Genomic DNA, 13638 nt, shown 5'->3' with positions numbered 1-13638 from the left:
TACAACCATTCACTTTCCATGTCATCCACAGGGCCGGATCAAGGAACAGGAATGCGGAAGCACTGTCCAAACGCGACCAAGGCGGCGCGTCTAGCCCCTGGCCTTCCGGTCCGGTCCTGAGGAGGGAGGTATGTGGAAGGACCACCAGGGGGCAGGCTGGTCCCACGGATAGTATCCCAGCCCAGCATGTGAGTAAAGGTGATCAGAGGCAGTTAAGCACAGCTGACGGTACTAATCACCTATTTTCTTCACCCTACAAGAGAAAGGAGGGAACCGGCAATGAGTGAGCCTGGAGGAAAAAACAGAGTGATTGATTCTCCAAAGGAGAGGGTTTTCCTGACGAAAGGGAAAAGACGAGGACAAACTACCTCTTGCAAATGGCAACCACGCATCTGCACCACCGCCCGAAAGGAGCTCTCCGCGAACGGACAGCTAAGGCGGTGACACACGTGATTTATGTTATAGTTAAAAGTTACTCACTTTGTGTTCCTTATCCCTGTAAAGAAGAAGATTGGTGTTATCCTTGAGATCATCCTTGATTGTGTGGGAGTGTTTGAGAAGAGAAAATACCTCAATAGAGAACTTTGTTCAATATAAGAAAACCTGCTCCCGACTCGTTTATTCCACCTTTCTGCTTTAGAGCAACCTAAAAATACTTGGTCCGCTCACAAACATTATTACCTCTTACCCCCCTCCCCCTTAGCTCGAGTACCAATGTGTTGTGTTAATGTACAGAGGCAGCCCAGTCCAGTATAGTGTGTATATATACTGTGCCTTCAGAAAGTATTCACACCGTTTGACCTTTTCCATATTTAGTTGTGTTACAGCTTGAATTTACATTTTTGTCACTGGCCTTCACACAATGTCAAAGTGGAATGATGTTATTCGAAATTGTTACAAATTAATAAAAAATGAAAAGATGAAATGTTTTGAGTCAATAAGTATTCAACCTCTTTTTAATGGCAAGCCTAAATGAGTTCAGGAGTAAAATGTTGTTTAACGAGTCACATAATAAGTTGCATGGACTCACCCTGTGTGCAATAATAGTTTTTAATATGATTTTTGAATGACTACTTCATTTCTGTACCCCACACATATAATTATCTGTAAGGTCCCACAGTCTAGCAGTGAAATTCAAACAGAGATTCAACCACAAAGACAAAGAACATTTTCCAATGCCTCACTAAGTGTACCCCTTTGAGCATGGTGAAGTTATTAATTACAGTTTGGATGGTGTATCAATACACCCAGTCACTACAAAAATACAGGCGTTTTTTCTAACTCAATTGCCGGAGAGGAAGGAAACCGCTCAGGGATTTCACCATGAGGCCAATGGTGACTTTAAAACAGTAACAGAGTTTAATGGCTGTGATAGGAGAAAACTGAGGATGGATCAACAACGTTGTAGTTACTTCACAATACTAACCTAAATAACAGAGTGAAAAGAAGGAAGCCTGAACAGAATAAAAATATTACAAAACATGCATCCTGTTCGCAACAAGGCACTAAAGTAAAACTGCAAAAAAATGTGGCAAAGAAATTAACTTTATTTCCTGAATACAACACGTTACCACTCTTCATATTTTCAAGGATGGTGGAGGCTGCCTCATGTTATGGGTATGCTTGTCATCATCAAGGACTAGGGAGTTTTTTTAATAAAAGAAACAGAACAGAGCTAAGCACAGGCAAAATCCTAGAGGAAAACCTGGTTCAGTCTGCTTTCCAACAAACACTGGGAGACAAATTCACCTTTCAGCAAGACAATAATCTAAAACACAAGGGCAAATATACACTGGTGTTGCTTACCAAGACGACACTGAATTCCTGAGTGGCCTTGTTACATTTTTCACTTATATCTGCTTGAAAATCTATGGCAAGACTTAAATGGCTTTCTAGCAATGATCAACAACTAACTTGACAGAGCTTGAAGAATTTTTTTAATAATAATGTGCAAATATTGTACAATCCAGGTGTGTAAAGCGCTCAGAGACTTAGCCAGAAATACTCACAGGTGTAATCACTACCAAAGGTGATTCTAACATGTATTGACTCAGGGATGTGAATACTTATGTAAATGAGATATTTTAGTAATTCATTGTGAATAAATTTGCAAACATTTCTAAACACATGTTTTCCCTTTGTCATTATGGGGTATTGTGTGTAGGCCAGTGACAAAAACATCTCAATTTAATTCATTTTAAATTCACGCAGTAACATAACAAAATATGGAAAAAGTCAAACGGTATGAATACTTTCTAAGGCACTATATCTAGCTATTTATCTCTCTAATCCAAGTTCTAAAAACCCCGTTGGCCAATGGGAAATCGATACGGCGCAGAAGCGTGGTATTGGCCTCATACTACCCTCCTCTCTAAGTCCCCCCCCATCTCTCCCTACACTCTCTAGAACTTGTTTTACCTAACAGCCTAACTAGGCCCCTCCATTGACAGACGGGCATTATACTTCTCTTTTCTATTACACCACTATTACATATCACATATATCTGGATATCTCATTTCCTCACAAAGACAGGCCATTGTATGAGGCAGGGCTACAGTAAGTGAATCAGTGGACAGCTGGTTAGAATGGCTATAATGGGGGCTTATTGAGCCTGCGGATGCGGGAGTGTGTGTGTGGAGGATTTGGTTTGTACAGTGTGGATCTTTGGAGCTGCAAGGATGAAAAATGACACCGTCTCACTGTGGCCTGTTCCTCTAAGGCCATTTACACACACACACACACACACACACACACACACACACACACACACACACACACACACACACACACACACACACACACACACACACACACACACACACACACACACACACACACACACACACACACACACACACACACACACACACACACACACACACACGACTGGAATGGGTTTATCCTGATGAGGAATAATCAGTGGTGGAAGTGCTAGAGAAAGGAGTGTGTGAGGATAGAGTGTCTGAGTGTGAGTGTACGGTTGCCTGCATGTATGTGTGTTTGACACTGATGTGTGTGTGTTTGTACTTACACTCCTCTTTTAGGTCGAGCTATGTAAAACATGGTGTGTGTATGGTACTCACGCTCCTCCTCCTTAGGATCTAGCTGAGTGACGCTGATAGAGAGGAGGTCCACGCGCTCCTGGAGGGAGTTGACCCGGAAGGAGAAGGAGTGGGCCTCGTTGAACAGCTCCCCAAAAAGATCCTCTGCGTACTTACCTGTAGAACACACACAGACAGAGAACAGACACTTAATACACACACTTAAGTATAATACAGTAATACAATCAAGCATAATAAAAGAATAAACATGCTTAACTAACAGAAAAATGTGGGTACGGAGTGTGTTGTTTAGGTGTGAGTGTGAACAGTGTGTGTGAGCATGTGTGTGTGTGTATATGTGCAACAATGTGTTTTTTGAGTGTCCGTGTGTGTGTATTATGAAGGTGTGTATGTGTGCAGACATTGTGTGTGACTCACTGAGGCTGCTGAGCTGTCGGATGACGTTAGCTAGGGACACATTGGTCACACACTCCAGCTCGTTCTTGATGGCCCGCGGCAGCACCGTGTGGCACAGGTGCCTGGGCTCAATACTCCTCTTCACCAACGGCATCCTGGGATACCTGGACCACGGCTACCACACCTGGAGAGAGAAGGAGGGCGGGAGAGGAGGTGGTTTAAGTTATTACATCCCTGGATACCTCTACCTCTACCACTACCACACCTAAAACTCAATAGTTGAGTTATATTAAACCTTTAATAATGTACAGGTATACAATTACTATTGTACAATTAGGTCTATTACTGTACAATTATGTTGCAATTATGTAGTAATTATGGTGCAGACTGCTACAAGGCTTCCAACACAGCATGAACTACCCTACACAGAAATAATAGGCTACATTTGTTCCACACAGCCACAAAAAGTAATCCCCCTCTGTAGAGGTGTAGTGATCAATTTCCCTGGCGGCAGGTACCCTAGCGGTTAAAAGCGTTGGGCCAGTAACCGAAAGGTCGCTGGTTCAAATCCCTGAGCTGACTAGGTGAAACATTTGTCGATGTGCCCTCGAGCAAGGCAATTAAGCCTAATTGATCGTGTAAGTTGCTCTGGATAAGAGCGTCTGCTAAATTACGAAAATGTAAAAGTAAATTATAGGACTGTGTTCCAAATTTCCTATAGGCCCAACCCTGGTCAAAAGTAGAGCATTACATATGGAATAGACACAGTATGTTTCTCTCAGTCAGCATAGTTTTCCTCCTCATCATTCTCATCATGGTCGCCAGAGACAATTCACCCCCACACACACAGCCAGGCACACACACACACACACACACAACACCAGAGACAATTCACCCCCCTCACACACCGCCAGAGACAATTCACCCCCACAACCACAGCCAGACACACAGACCACTAGAGATAAATTCACCCCCAAACACACAACAAGAGATAATTCACACCCAAACCGACCAACACACCAGTGGCCCGCATAGCTAACAGTATAGCAACCCCCCCTGTCACCTCTCCATGGCTAGCATGCTGCTGCTACTAACAAACCAACTGAAAACACGCTGGTGCTTACGAACACACAAACCAACGTTATAGCTAGATTACAACCTGCTACTCTCACACAGTGACTCACAAAAGGATTTACCAGTCGCACTTTACACCAGTGGAGGCTCCTCAGAAGAGGAAGGGAAGGACAATCCTCAGTGAAATTCACAAAAATAGTGAAACACTGAAAACATTAGATAAAACAAATTGTCAACAAAAATTTGATTAAAACATACTGTTTTTGCAATGAAGGTCTACAGTAGCTTCAACAGCACTCTGTAGGGTAGCACCATGGAGTAGTCGGAGAACAGCTAGTTCCCGTCCTCCTCCAGATACATTGACATCAATACAAAACTTAGGAGGCTCATTGTTCTCACCACCTTCCATAGATTTACTGTAATTATGACAACTTCTGGAGGATTCATTTCAACCTATCGGAGCTGTTGCAGCATGAACTGACATGTTGTCCACCCAAGCAAATGATCAGAGAATCTAGTACTGAAAGCATAAGCTACAGCTAGCCACCACCGCAGTGCATAAAATGTGTTGAGTAGTTGACTCAAAGAGAGAGATATACAATAGTTGTACAGTTTTTAACAAATCATTTTTTTTTTAAATGAAGGAGGAGCAAGAGAGAGAGAGAGAGCTAGCCATATTTCATATGCTTTTCACTTTAATTTACTTAGCTAGCGATTGCAGCTAGCTATTTTATCCGACTCAAACAGAGAGGGATGCTATGTTACCTAGCTGGCTATGGCTATCCAACACTGGAACTCTTCCAAGTCAAGATAAGCTTTTGGTTTTATTAATTTATTGCCACCGGGGCCGCCTGCTAAACTGCTTGCTAAATGTACAATGTAATTCATGATTGTAGCGGGTTTACTAACTCGTTAGATCTATTAGCTACAGTACCAGTCAAAAGTTTGGACACACCTACTCATTCAAGGCTTTTTATTTATTTTTACAATTTTCTACATTGTAGAATAATAGTGAAGACATCAAAACTATGAAAACACACATTATTATTCTACAATGTAGAAAATAGTAAAAAATTAAGAAAAACCCTGGAATGAGTAGGTGTCCAAACCTTTGACGGGTACTGTACGTTGTAAACTTTCATTCATAGGCTAGGTTGTAGCAACCTCATGATGGGTATAGGGAAAATTTGAGTATAATGTAGTAGCCTAAACCTATCGATGTTACATTGAGCTGGGTGAATGGAATATATATATGACAGTCATCCAATATGCTGTAATATAATTAAGGCCATGCTCATAAAAAAAATATATATATTGTCCTCCCTCATCTTAAACGACACCGACCACCATGCTTTACACTCACACTAGCTCACCAAAATCAACCACTAGAATTACACTCTTCCATGAAAAATGCATACAGTACACATGGGGGAAAGTCAAAACACATACAGTGCATTCGGAAAGTATTCAAACCCCTTCCCTTTTTCCACATTTTGTTACGTTACAGCCTTAATCTATAATGGATTAAATAAAAACATATCCTCAATCTACACACAATACCCCATAATGACAAATCAAAAATAGCTTTTTAGAAATGTTTGCACATTTATTAAAATGAAAAACAGAAATACAATATTTACATGAGTATTCAGACCCTTTGCTTTGAGACTCAAAATTTAGTTCAGGTGCATCCTGTTTCCATTGATCATCCTTGAGATGTTTCTACAACTTGATTGGAGTACATCTGTGGTAAATTCAATTGATTGGACATGATTTGGAAAGGCACACACCCCTGTCTATATAAGGTCCTACAGTTGACAGTATATGTCAGAGCAAAAACCAAGCCATGACGTTGAAGGAATTGTCCGTAGAGCTCCGAGAAAGGATTGTGTCGAGGCAGAGATCTGGGGAAGGGTACCAAAATATTTCTGCAGCATTGAAGGTCCCCAAGAACACAGTGACCATCATCATTCCTAAATGGAAGAAGTTTGGAACCGCCAAGTACTTCCTAGAGCCACTGCCTGTTCACTCCGCTATCATCCAGAAGGCGAGGTCAGTAGAGGTGCATCAAAGCGGGGACCCGAGAGACTGAAAAACAGATTCTATCTCAAGGCCATCAGACTGTTAAACAGCCATCACTAGTACATTAGAAGCTGCTGCCTATAGACATAGACTAGAAATCACTGGCTACTTTAAGGAATGGAACACTAGTCACTTTAATAATGTTTACATATCTGGCATTACTAATCTCATATGTATATACTGTATTCTATACTATTTTAGTCACTTAATAATGTTTACATATCTTCCATTACTCATCTCACATGTATAAACTGTTTTCTATACTTCTACAGTATCTTAGTCACTTAATAATATTTACATATCTTGCATTACTCATCTCATATGTATATACTGTAATCTATACAATTCTACTTTATCTTAGTCCGTTCCACTCTGACAACGCTCGTCCATATGTACAGTTCAAATCGGAAGTTTACATACACTTAGGTTGGAGTCATTAAAACTTGTTTTTCAACATTCCACAAATTTATTGTGGAGCTGGGATTCCTGGGAGTGCCTTCTGATGAAGATAATCAAAGGTAAGTGAATATTTAAAATGTAATTTCTTAGTTTTATTGACTCCAAGATGGCAGGTTTCTGTTTGCTAGTTGTTAGTGTCATCTGGGCTGTACTCAGATTATTGCAAATTGTGCTTTCGCCGTGAACCTTTTTTTAAATCTGACAAAGCGATTTCATTTAGAAGTGTATCTATAATTCTGTGCATAACACTTCTATATTGATCAATGTTTACGATGAGAATTTACGTACTGTGTGCGCTCATTGTGCTCATTCAGCGCAGGGTTTGGAGGGAAAACATTTCTCAACATTACGCGCCAATGTAAAATGTTGTTTTTGGATATAAATATGAACTTTATCGAGCAAAACATACATGTATTGTGTAACATAATGTCCTAGGAGTGTCATCTGATGAAGATCGTCAAAGGTTAGTGCTTCATTTAGCTGTGTTTTGGGTTTTTGTGATGCATCTAGTTGCTTGGAAAATGGCTGTGTGGTGTTTCTTGTGAAGTTTATGTCCTAACATAATCTAATTTTATGCTTCGCCATAAAGCCTTTTTGAAATCGGACAATGTGGTTAGATTAACGAGAAGTTTATCTTTAAAATGGTGTAAAATAGTTGATTGTTTGAGAAAATGGAATTATGAGATTTTAGCTGTTTTAAATTTGGCGCTCTGATTTTCCACTGGCTGTTGTCAAAATCAATCCCATTAACGGGATGAGAACGGGAAGGGGTCACCAACAGGTTAACAAACTATAGTTTTGGCAAGTCAGTTAGGACATCTACTTTGTGCATGACACAAGTAATTTTTCCAACAACTATTTACAGACAGAGTATTTAATTTATAATTCACTGTATCACAATTCCAGTGGGTCAGACGTTTACATACACTAAGTTGACTGTGCCTTTAAACAGATTGGAAAATTCCAGAAAATTCTCTCATGGCGTTAGAAGCTTCTGATGGGCTAATTGATATAATGTTAGTCAATTGGAGGTGTACTTATGGATGTATTTCAAGGCCTACCTTCAAACTCAGTGCCTCTTTGCTTGACATAATGGGAAAATCAAAAGAAATCAACCCCAAAAAATTGTAGACCTCCACAAGTCTGGTTCATCCTTGGGAGCAATTTCCAAACGCCTGAAGGTACCGCGTTCATCTGTACAAACAATAGTACGCAAGTATAAACACCATGGGACCACGCAGCCATCATACCACTCAGGAAGGAGACTCGTTCTGTCTCCTAGAGATTAACGTACTTTGGTGTGAAAAGTGCAAATCAATCCCAGAACAACAGCAAAGGACCTTATGAAGTTGCTGGAGGAAACAGGTACAAAAGTATCTATATCCACAGCATGTGACCAATAAAATTTGATTTGATTTGAGCTGGCCGCCTGGCCAAACTGAGCAATCGGGGGAGAAGGGCCTTGGTCAGGTAGGTGACCAAGAACCCAATGGTTACTCTGACAGAGCTCGAAAGTTCCTCTGTGGAGATTGGAGAACCTTCCAGAAGGAAAACCATCTCTGCAGCACTCCACCAATCAGGCCTTTATGGTAGAGCATCCAGACTGAAGGAACTCCTCAGTAAAAGGCACTTGACAGCCCACTTAGTTTACCAAAAGGCACCTAAAGGACTCTCAAACCATGACAAACAAGATTCTCTGGTCTGATGAAACCAAGATTGAACTCTTTGGCCTGCATGCCAAGCGTCACGTCTGGAGGAATCCTGGCACCATCCCTATGGTGAATCATTGTGGTGACAACATCATGCTGTGGGGATGTTTTTCAGCGGCAGGGACTGGGAGACTAGTCAGGATCGGGGGAAAAATTAACGGAGCAAAGTACAAAGAGATCCTTGATGAAAACCTGCTCCAGAGCGCTCAGTACCTCAAACTGGGGCGAAGGTTCACCTTCCAACAGGACAACGCAGAAGTTGTTTTGGGACAAGTCTCTAAATGTCCTTGAGTGGCCTAGCCAGACCCCAAACTTGAACCCAATCGAACATCTCTGGAGAGATCTGAAAATAGCTGTGCAGCCACGATCCCCATCCAACCTGACAGAGCTTGAGAGGATCTGCAGAGAAGAATGGGAGAAACTCCCCAAATACAGGTATGGCAAGCTTGTAGCGTCATACCCAAGAAGACCCAAGATTGTAATCACTGCAAAGGTGCTTCAACAAAGTACTGAGTCCAAAATACTTATGTAAATGTGATATTTCTGTTTTAAAAACCAGTTTTTGCCTTGTCATTATGCCGTATTGTGTGTAGATGGATGAGGGGAAAAAAAATATACATTTTAGAATTTTAGAATGTAACGTAACAAAATGTGGAAAAAGTCAAGGGGTCTGAATACTTTCCGAATGCACTGTACTTGTAGAAAGTAGAAAGCTTTTCTTACTCAGCATTTTCCCCACTGAAACTGTTTCTCTTCAATCGTGAATCTCCATTTAACTAAATGGGTAAAGAATGTTTCAGAATCTGAGGGAGGGATATGGAGAGAGAGGAGAGGACTGGAGAAGAAGGAGGAAATAAATAAATAGAAGGGAACGTTTACAGCGAGTGAAGGTAAAGAAAGAGGAAAGAAAGAATAGGCTCCATTTACAGTAAATGAACCAAGAGGGACATTTAGGCTGAACAGCAGACTAAATGACAGGCTCTTTCTCTGTGAGACAATGGTAGTCTACCATGTCCAACCAGCCATCCTCTCCCTCCCTGACATGAATTAATCATAATGACATTAATTAATCAGCACTGTAATCAAGGCAGACATGTTTGATGGAGTGGAAGCAGACAAGGTGCAATAGGGTGACTGATAAACCAGCTACTACAAGAACAGTCATTAGTACCAACTACTACTCTGTCTTAATTCATCGCTGATGTATTTAATTTCTATAGGACTCTATAATGATGTTACAGTCATGGAGCAATTAGAATGATCATGGAGCGTATCCCCCCCCAAAAAAAGTAGACCATAAGAGGCATTACTAGCACTAGCAACTAAGGACACACGTCTTTATGGGCTAGTAGGAAGCCTGTTAAATGGTTTGTTGATGTGAGTCATGTTACAATCCTCTTAATTGAACTCAACCGCCTCCATATAGGGTAATGATCAGCCCTCGTATTTATCTAAGCGTGCGTTAAGATTTATAGGATGTACTTCAAACTGTACTGTGACACATTCTTAAAAAACATAAAACATTATGAGAGCACCATAGTAGCCCAAGCCCCACCCAACTACTAGGCTACACCTCCTACCCTCCTCCCATCCATCTCTCCCTCCCTCCCTCTCCCTCCCTCCCCCTTCCCTCTCGATTTCTTATGCACGCACGCACGCTCACACACTTCTAGTTGGGCCTCCAGTGACCCTGCATGTGGTGACCTTTTTCAGGACCCTGTTTTTTATTTATTTTTGTATTTAACTAGGCAAGTCAGTTAAGAACAAATTCTTATTTACAATAACGGCCTACCAAAAGGCAAAAGGCCTTCTGCGGGGACAGGGGCTGGGATTAAAAATAAAACACACATAATGACAAGAGAGACAACACAACACTACATAAAGAGAGACCTAAGACAACAACATAGCATGGCAGCAACACATGTAAACACAGCATGGTAGCAACACAACATGACAACTACATGGCAGCAGCACAAAACATGGTACAAACACTATTGAGCACAGACAACAGCACAAAGGGCAAGAAGGTAGAGACAACAATACATCACTCCTGTGTTCCAATGGCACGTTGTGCTAGCTAATCCAAGTTTATAATTTGAAAAGGCTAATTGATCATTAGAAAACCCTTTTGCAATTATGTTAGCACAGATGAAAACTGTTGACCTGATTAAAGAAGCAACAAGCTAACACAACGTGCCATTGGAACACAGGAGTGATGGTTGCTGATGTAACTTCCGGCGCCGACAAAGATGGCAGTATTTTGCTTTTTTATGTGTTATTTCTTACATTGTTACCCCAGGTAATCTTAGGTTTTACTACATACAGTCGGGAGGAACTATTGGATATAAGAGCAACGCCAACTCACCAACATTACGACCAGAAATACGACTTTCCCGAAGCGGATCCTCTGTTTTGCCCACCACCCAGGACAATGGATCGGATCCCAGCCGGCGAGCCAAAACAACGGCGCCACAGAAGAAGGGGCAGACGGAGCGGTCTTCTTGTCAGGCTCCGTAGACGGGCACATCGCGCACCGCTCCCGAGCATACTACTCGCCAATGTCCAGTCTCTTGACAATAAGGTAGACGAAATCCGAGCATGGGTAGCATTCCAGAGAGACATCCGAGACTGTAACGTTCTTTGTTTCATGGAAACATAGCTCACTCGAGACACTCTGAGTCGGTACAGCCACCTGGTTTCTTCATGCATCGCGCCGACAGAAACAAGCATCTCTCTGGTAAGAAGAAGGGTGGGGGTGTATGCCTTATGATTAACGAGACGTGGTGTGATCATAACATACAGGAACTCAAGTCATTTTGTTCACCTGACTTAGAATTCCTCACTATCAAATGCCGACAGCATTATCTACCAAGAGAATTCTCTTCGATTATAATCACAGCCGTGTATGTCCCCCCCAAGCAGACACATCGACGGCCCTGAAAGAACTTCATTGGACTCTATGTAAACTGGAAACCACATATCCTGAGGCTGCATTTATTGTAGCCGGGGATTTTAACAAGGCTAATCTGAAAACAAGGCTCCCCAAATTCTATCAGCATATCGGTTGTGCTACCAGGGCGGGCAAAACCCTAGACCACTGTTATTCTAATTTCCGCAACGCATATAAGGCCCTCCCCCGCCCTCCCTTTGGAAAAGCTGACCACGACTCCATTTTGTTGCTCCCAGCCTATAGACAGAAGCTAAAACAGGAAGCTCCTGCCCTCAGGTCTGTTCAACGCTGGTCCGACCAATCGGATTCCACGCTTCAAGATTGCTTCGATCACGTGGACTGGGATATGTTCCACATTGCTGCGAACAACAACAATGACGAATACGCTGACTCGGTGTGCGAGTTCATTAACAAGTGCATCGGTGATGTCGTACCAACAGCGTCTATTAAAATATTCCCCAACCAGAAACCGTGGATTGATGGCAGCATTCGCGCAAAACTGAACACGCGAACCACTGCTTTTAATCAGGGCAAAGTGACCGGAAACATGACCGAATATCAACAGTGTAGCTATTCCCTCCGTATGGCAATCAAACATGCTAAGCGTCAGTACAGAGACAAAGTGGAGTCGCAATTCAACGGCTCAGACACGAGAGGTATGTGGCAGGGTCTACAGTCAATCACGGGCTACAAAAGAAAAATCAGCCCCGTCGCGGATCACGATGCCTTGCTCCCAGACAGACTAAACAAGTTTTTTGCTCGCTTTGAGGACAATACAGTGCCACTAACACGGCCTGCTACCAAAGACTGCGGGCTCTCCTTCACTGCAGCAAACGTGAATCAAACATTTAAACGTGTTAACCCTCGCAAGGCTGCAGGCCCAGACGGCATCCCCGGCCACGTCCTCAGAGCATGCGCAGACGAGGTGGCTGGTGTGTTTAGAGACATATTCAATCTCTCCCTATCCCAGTCTGCTGTCCCAGCCCACATGCTTCATGATGGCCACCATTGTTACTGTTCCCAAGAAAGCTAAGGTAACTGAGCTAAATGACTACCGCCCTGTAGCACTCACTCATCATGAAGTGCTTTGAGAAACTAGTCAAGGACCATATCACCTCCACATTACCTGACACCCTAGACCCACTCCAATTTGTTTACCGACCCAATAGGTCCACAGACGACGCAATCGCCATCACACTGCACACTTCCCTAACCCATCTGGACAAGAGGAATACCTATGTAAGAATGCTGTTCATCGATTACAGCTCAGCATTTAACACCATAGTACCCTCCAAACTCGTCATTAAGCTCGAGACCCTGGGTCTCGACCCCGCCCTGTGCAACTGGGTCCTGGACTTCCTGACGGGCCGCCCCCAGGTGGTGAGGATAGGTAACAACATCTCCACCCCGCTGATCCTCAACACTGGGTCCCCACAAGGGTGCGTTCTCAGCCCTCTTCTGTATTCCCTGTTCACCTTACGACTGCGTGGCCATGCACGCATCCAATTCAATCATCAAGTTTGCAGACGACACTACAGTGGTAGGCTTGATTACCAACAACGACGAGACGGCCTACAGGGAGGAGGTGAGGGCCCTCGGAGTCTGGTGTCAGGAAAATAACCTCGCACTCAATGTCAACAAAACAAAAGAGATGATCGTGGACTTCAGGAAACAGCAGAGGGAGCAGCCCCCTATCTACATTGACGGGACAGTATATTTATATTTACATTTAAGTCATTTAGCAGACGATCTTATCCAGAGCGACTTACAAATTGGTGCATTCACCTTATGATATCCAGTGGAACAACCACTTTACAATAGGACATCTAAATCTTTTAAGGGGGGGGGGGGGGGGTTAGAAGGATTACTTTATCCTATCCTAGGTATTCCTTAAAGAGGTGGGGTT

General features: G+C 42.6%; 1 protein-coding gene across 5 annotated transcripts in view; it reads right to left on the bottom strand.

Annotated features, from left to right (window-relative positions):
* Positions 1 to 13638, bottom strand: part of LOC106571806 (actin-binding protein WASF1) — a 181977-nt gene that overhangs the window by 75184 nt on the left and 93155 nt on the right. For 4 of the 5 annotated variants that reach the window (XM_082961942.1, XM_082961940.1, XM_082961943.1 and 1 more), the window contains exons 2-3: positions 3480 to 3642; positions 3084 to 3218 (exon numbers count right to left, since the gene is read on the bottom strand). In XM_082961942.1, the coding sequence (XP_082818068.1) occupies positions 3084 to 3218; positions 3480 to 3612 (268 nt within the window). In that variant the 5' untranslated portion in view covers positions 3613 to 3642. Of the gene's footprint in view, positions 1 to 3083; positions 3219 to 3479; positions 3643 to 11147; positions 13496 to 13638 lie in introns of those variants that run through there. The other variant, XM_082961941.1, reaches the window with a different exon arrangement.

Source organism: Salmo salar, chromosome 15, assembly GCF_965601325.2.
Source record: "Salmo salar chromosome 15, fSalSal1, whole genome shotgun sequence".
Lineage (NCBI taxonomy): Eukaryota > Metazoa > Chordata > Actinopteri > Salmoniformes > Salmonidae > Salmo > Salmo salar.
This window is presented reverse-complemented; position numbering and strand designations above follow the sequence as displayed.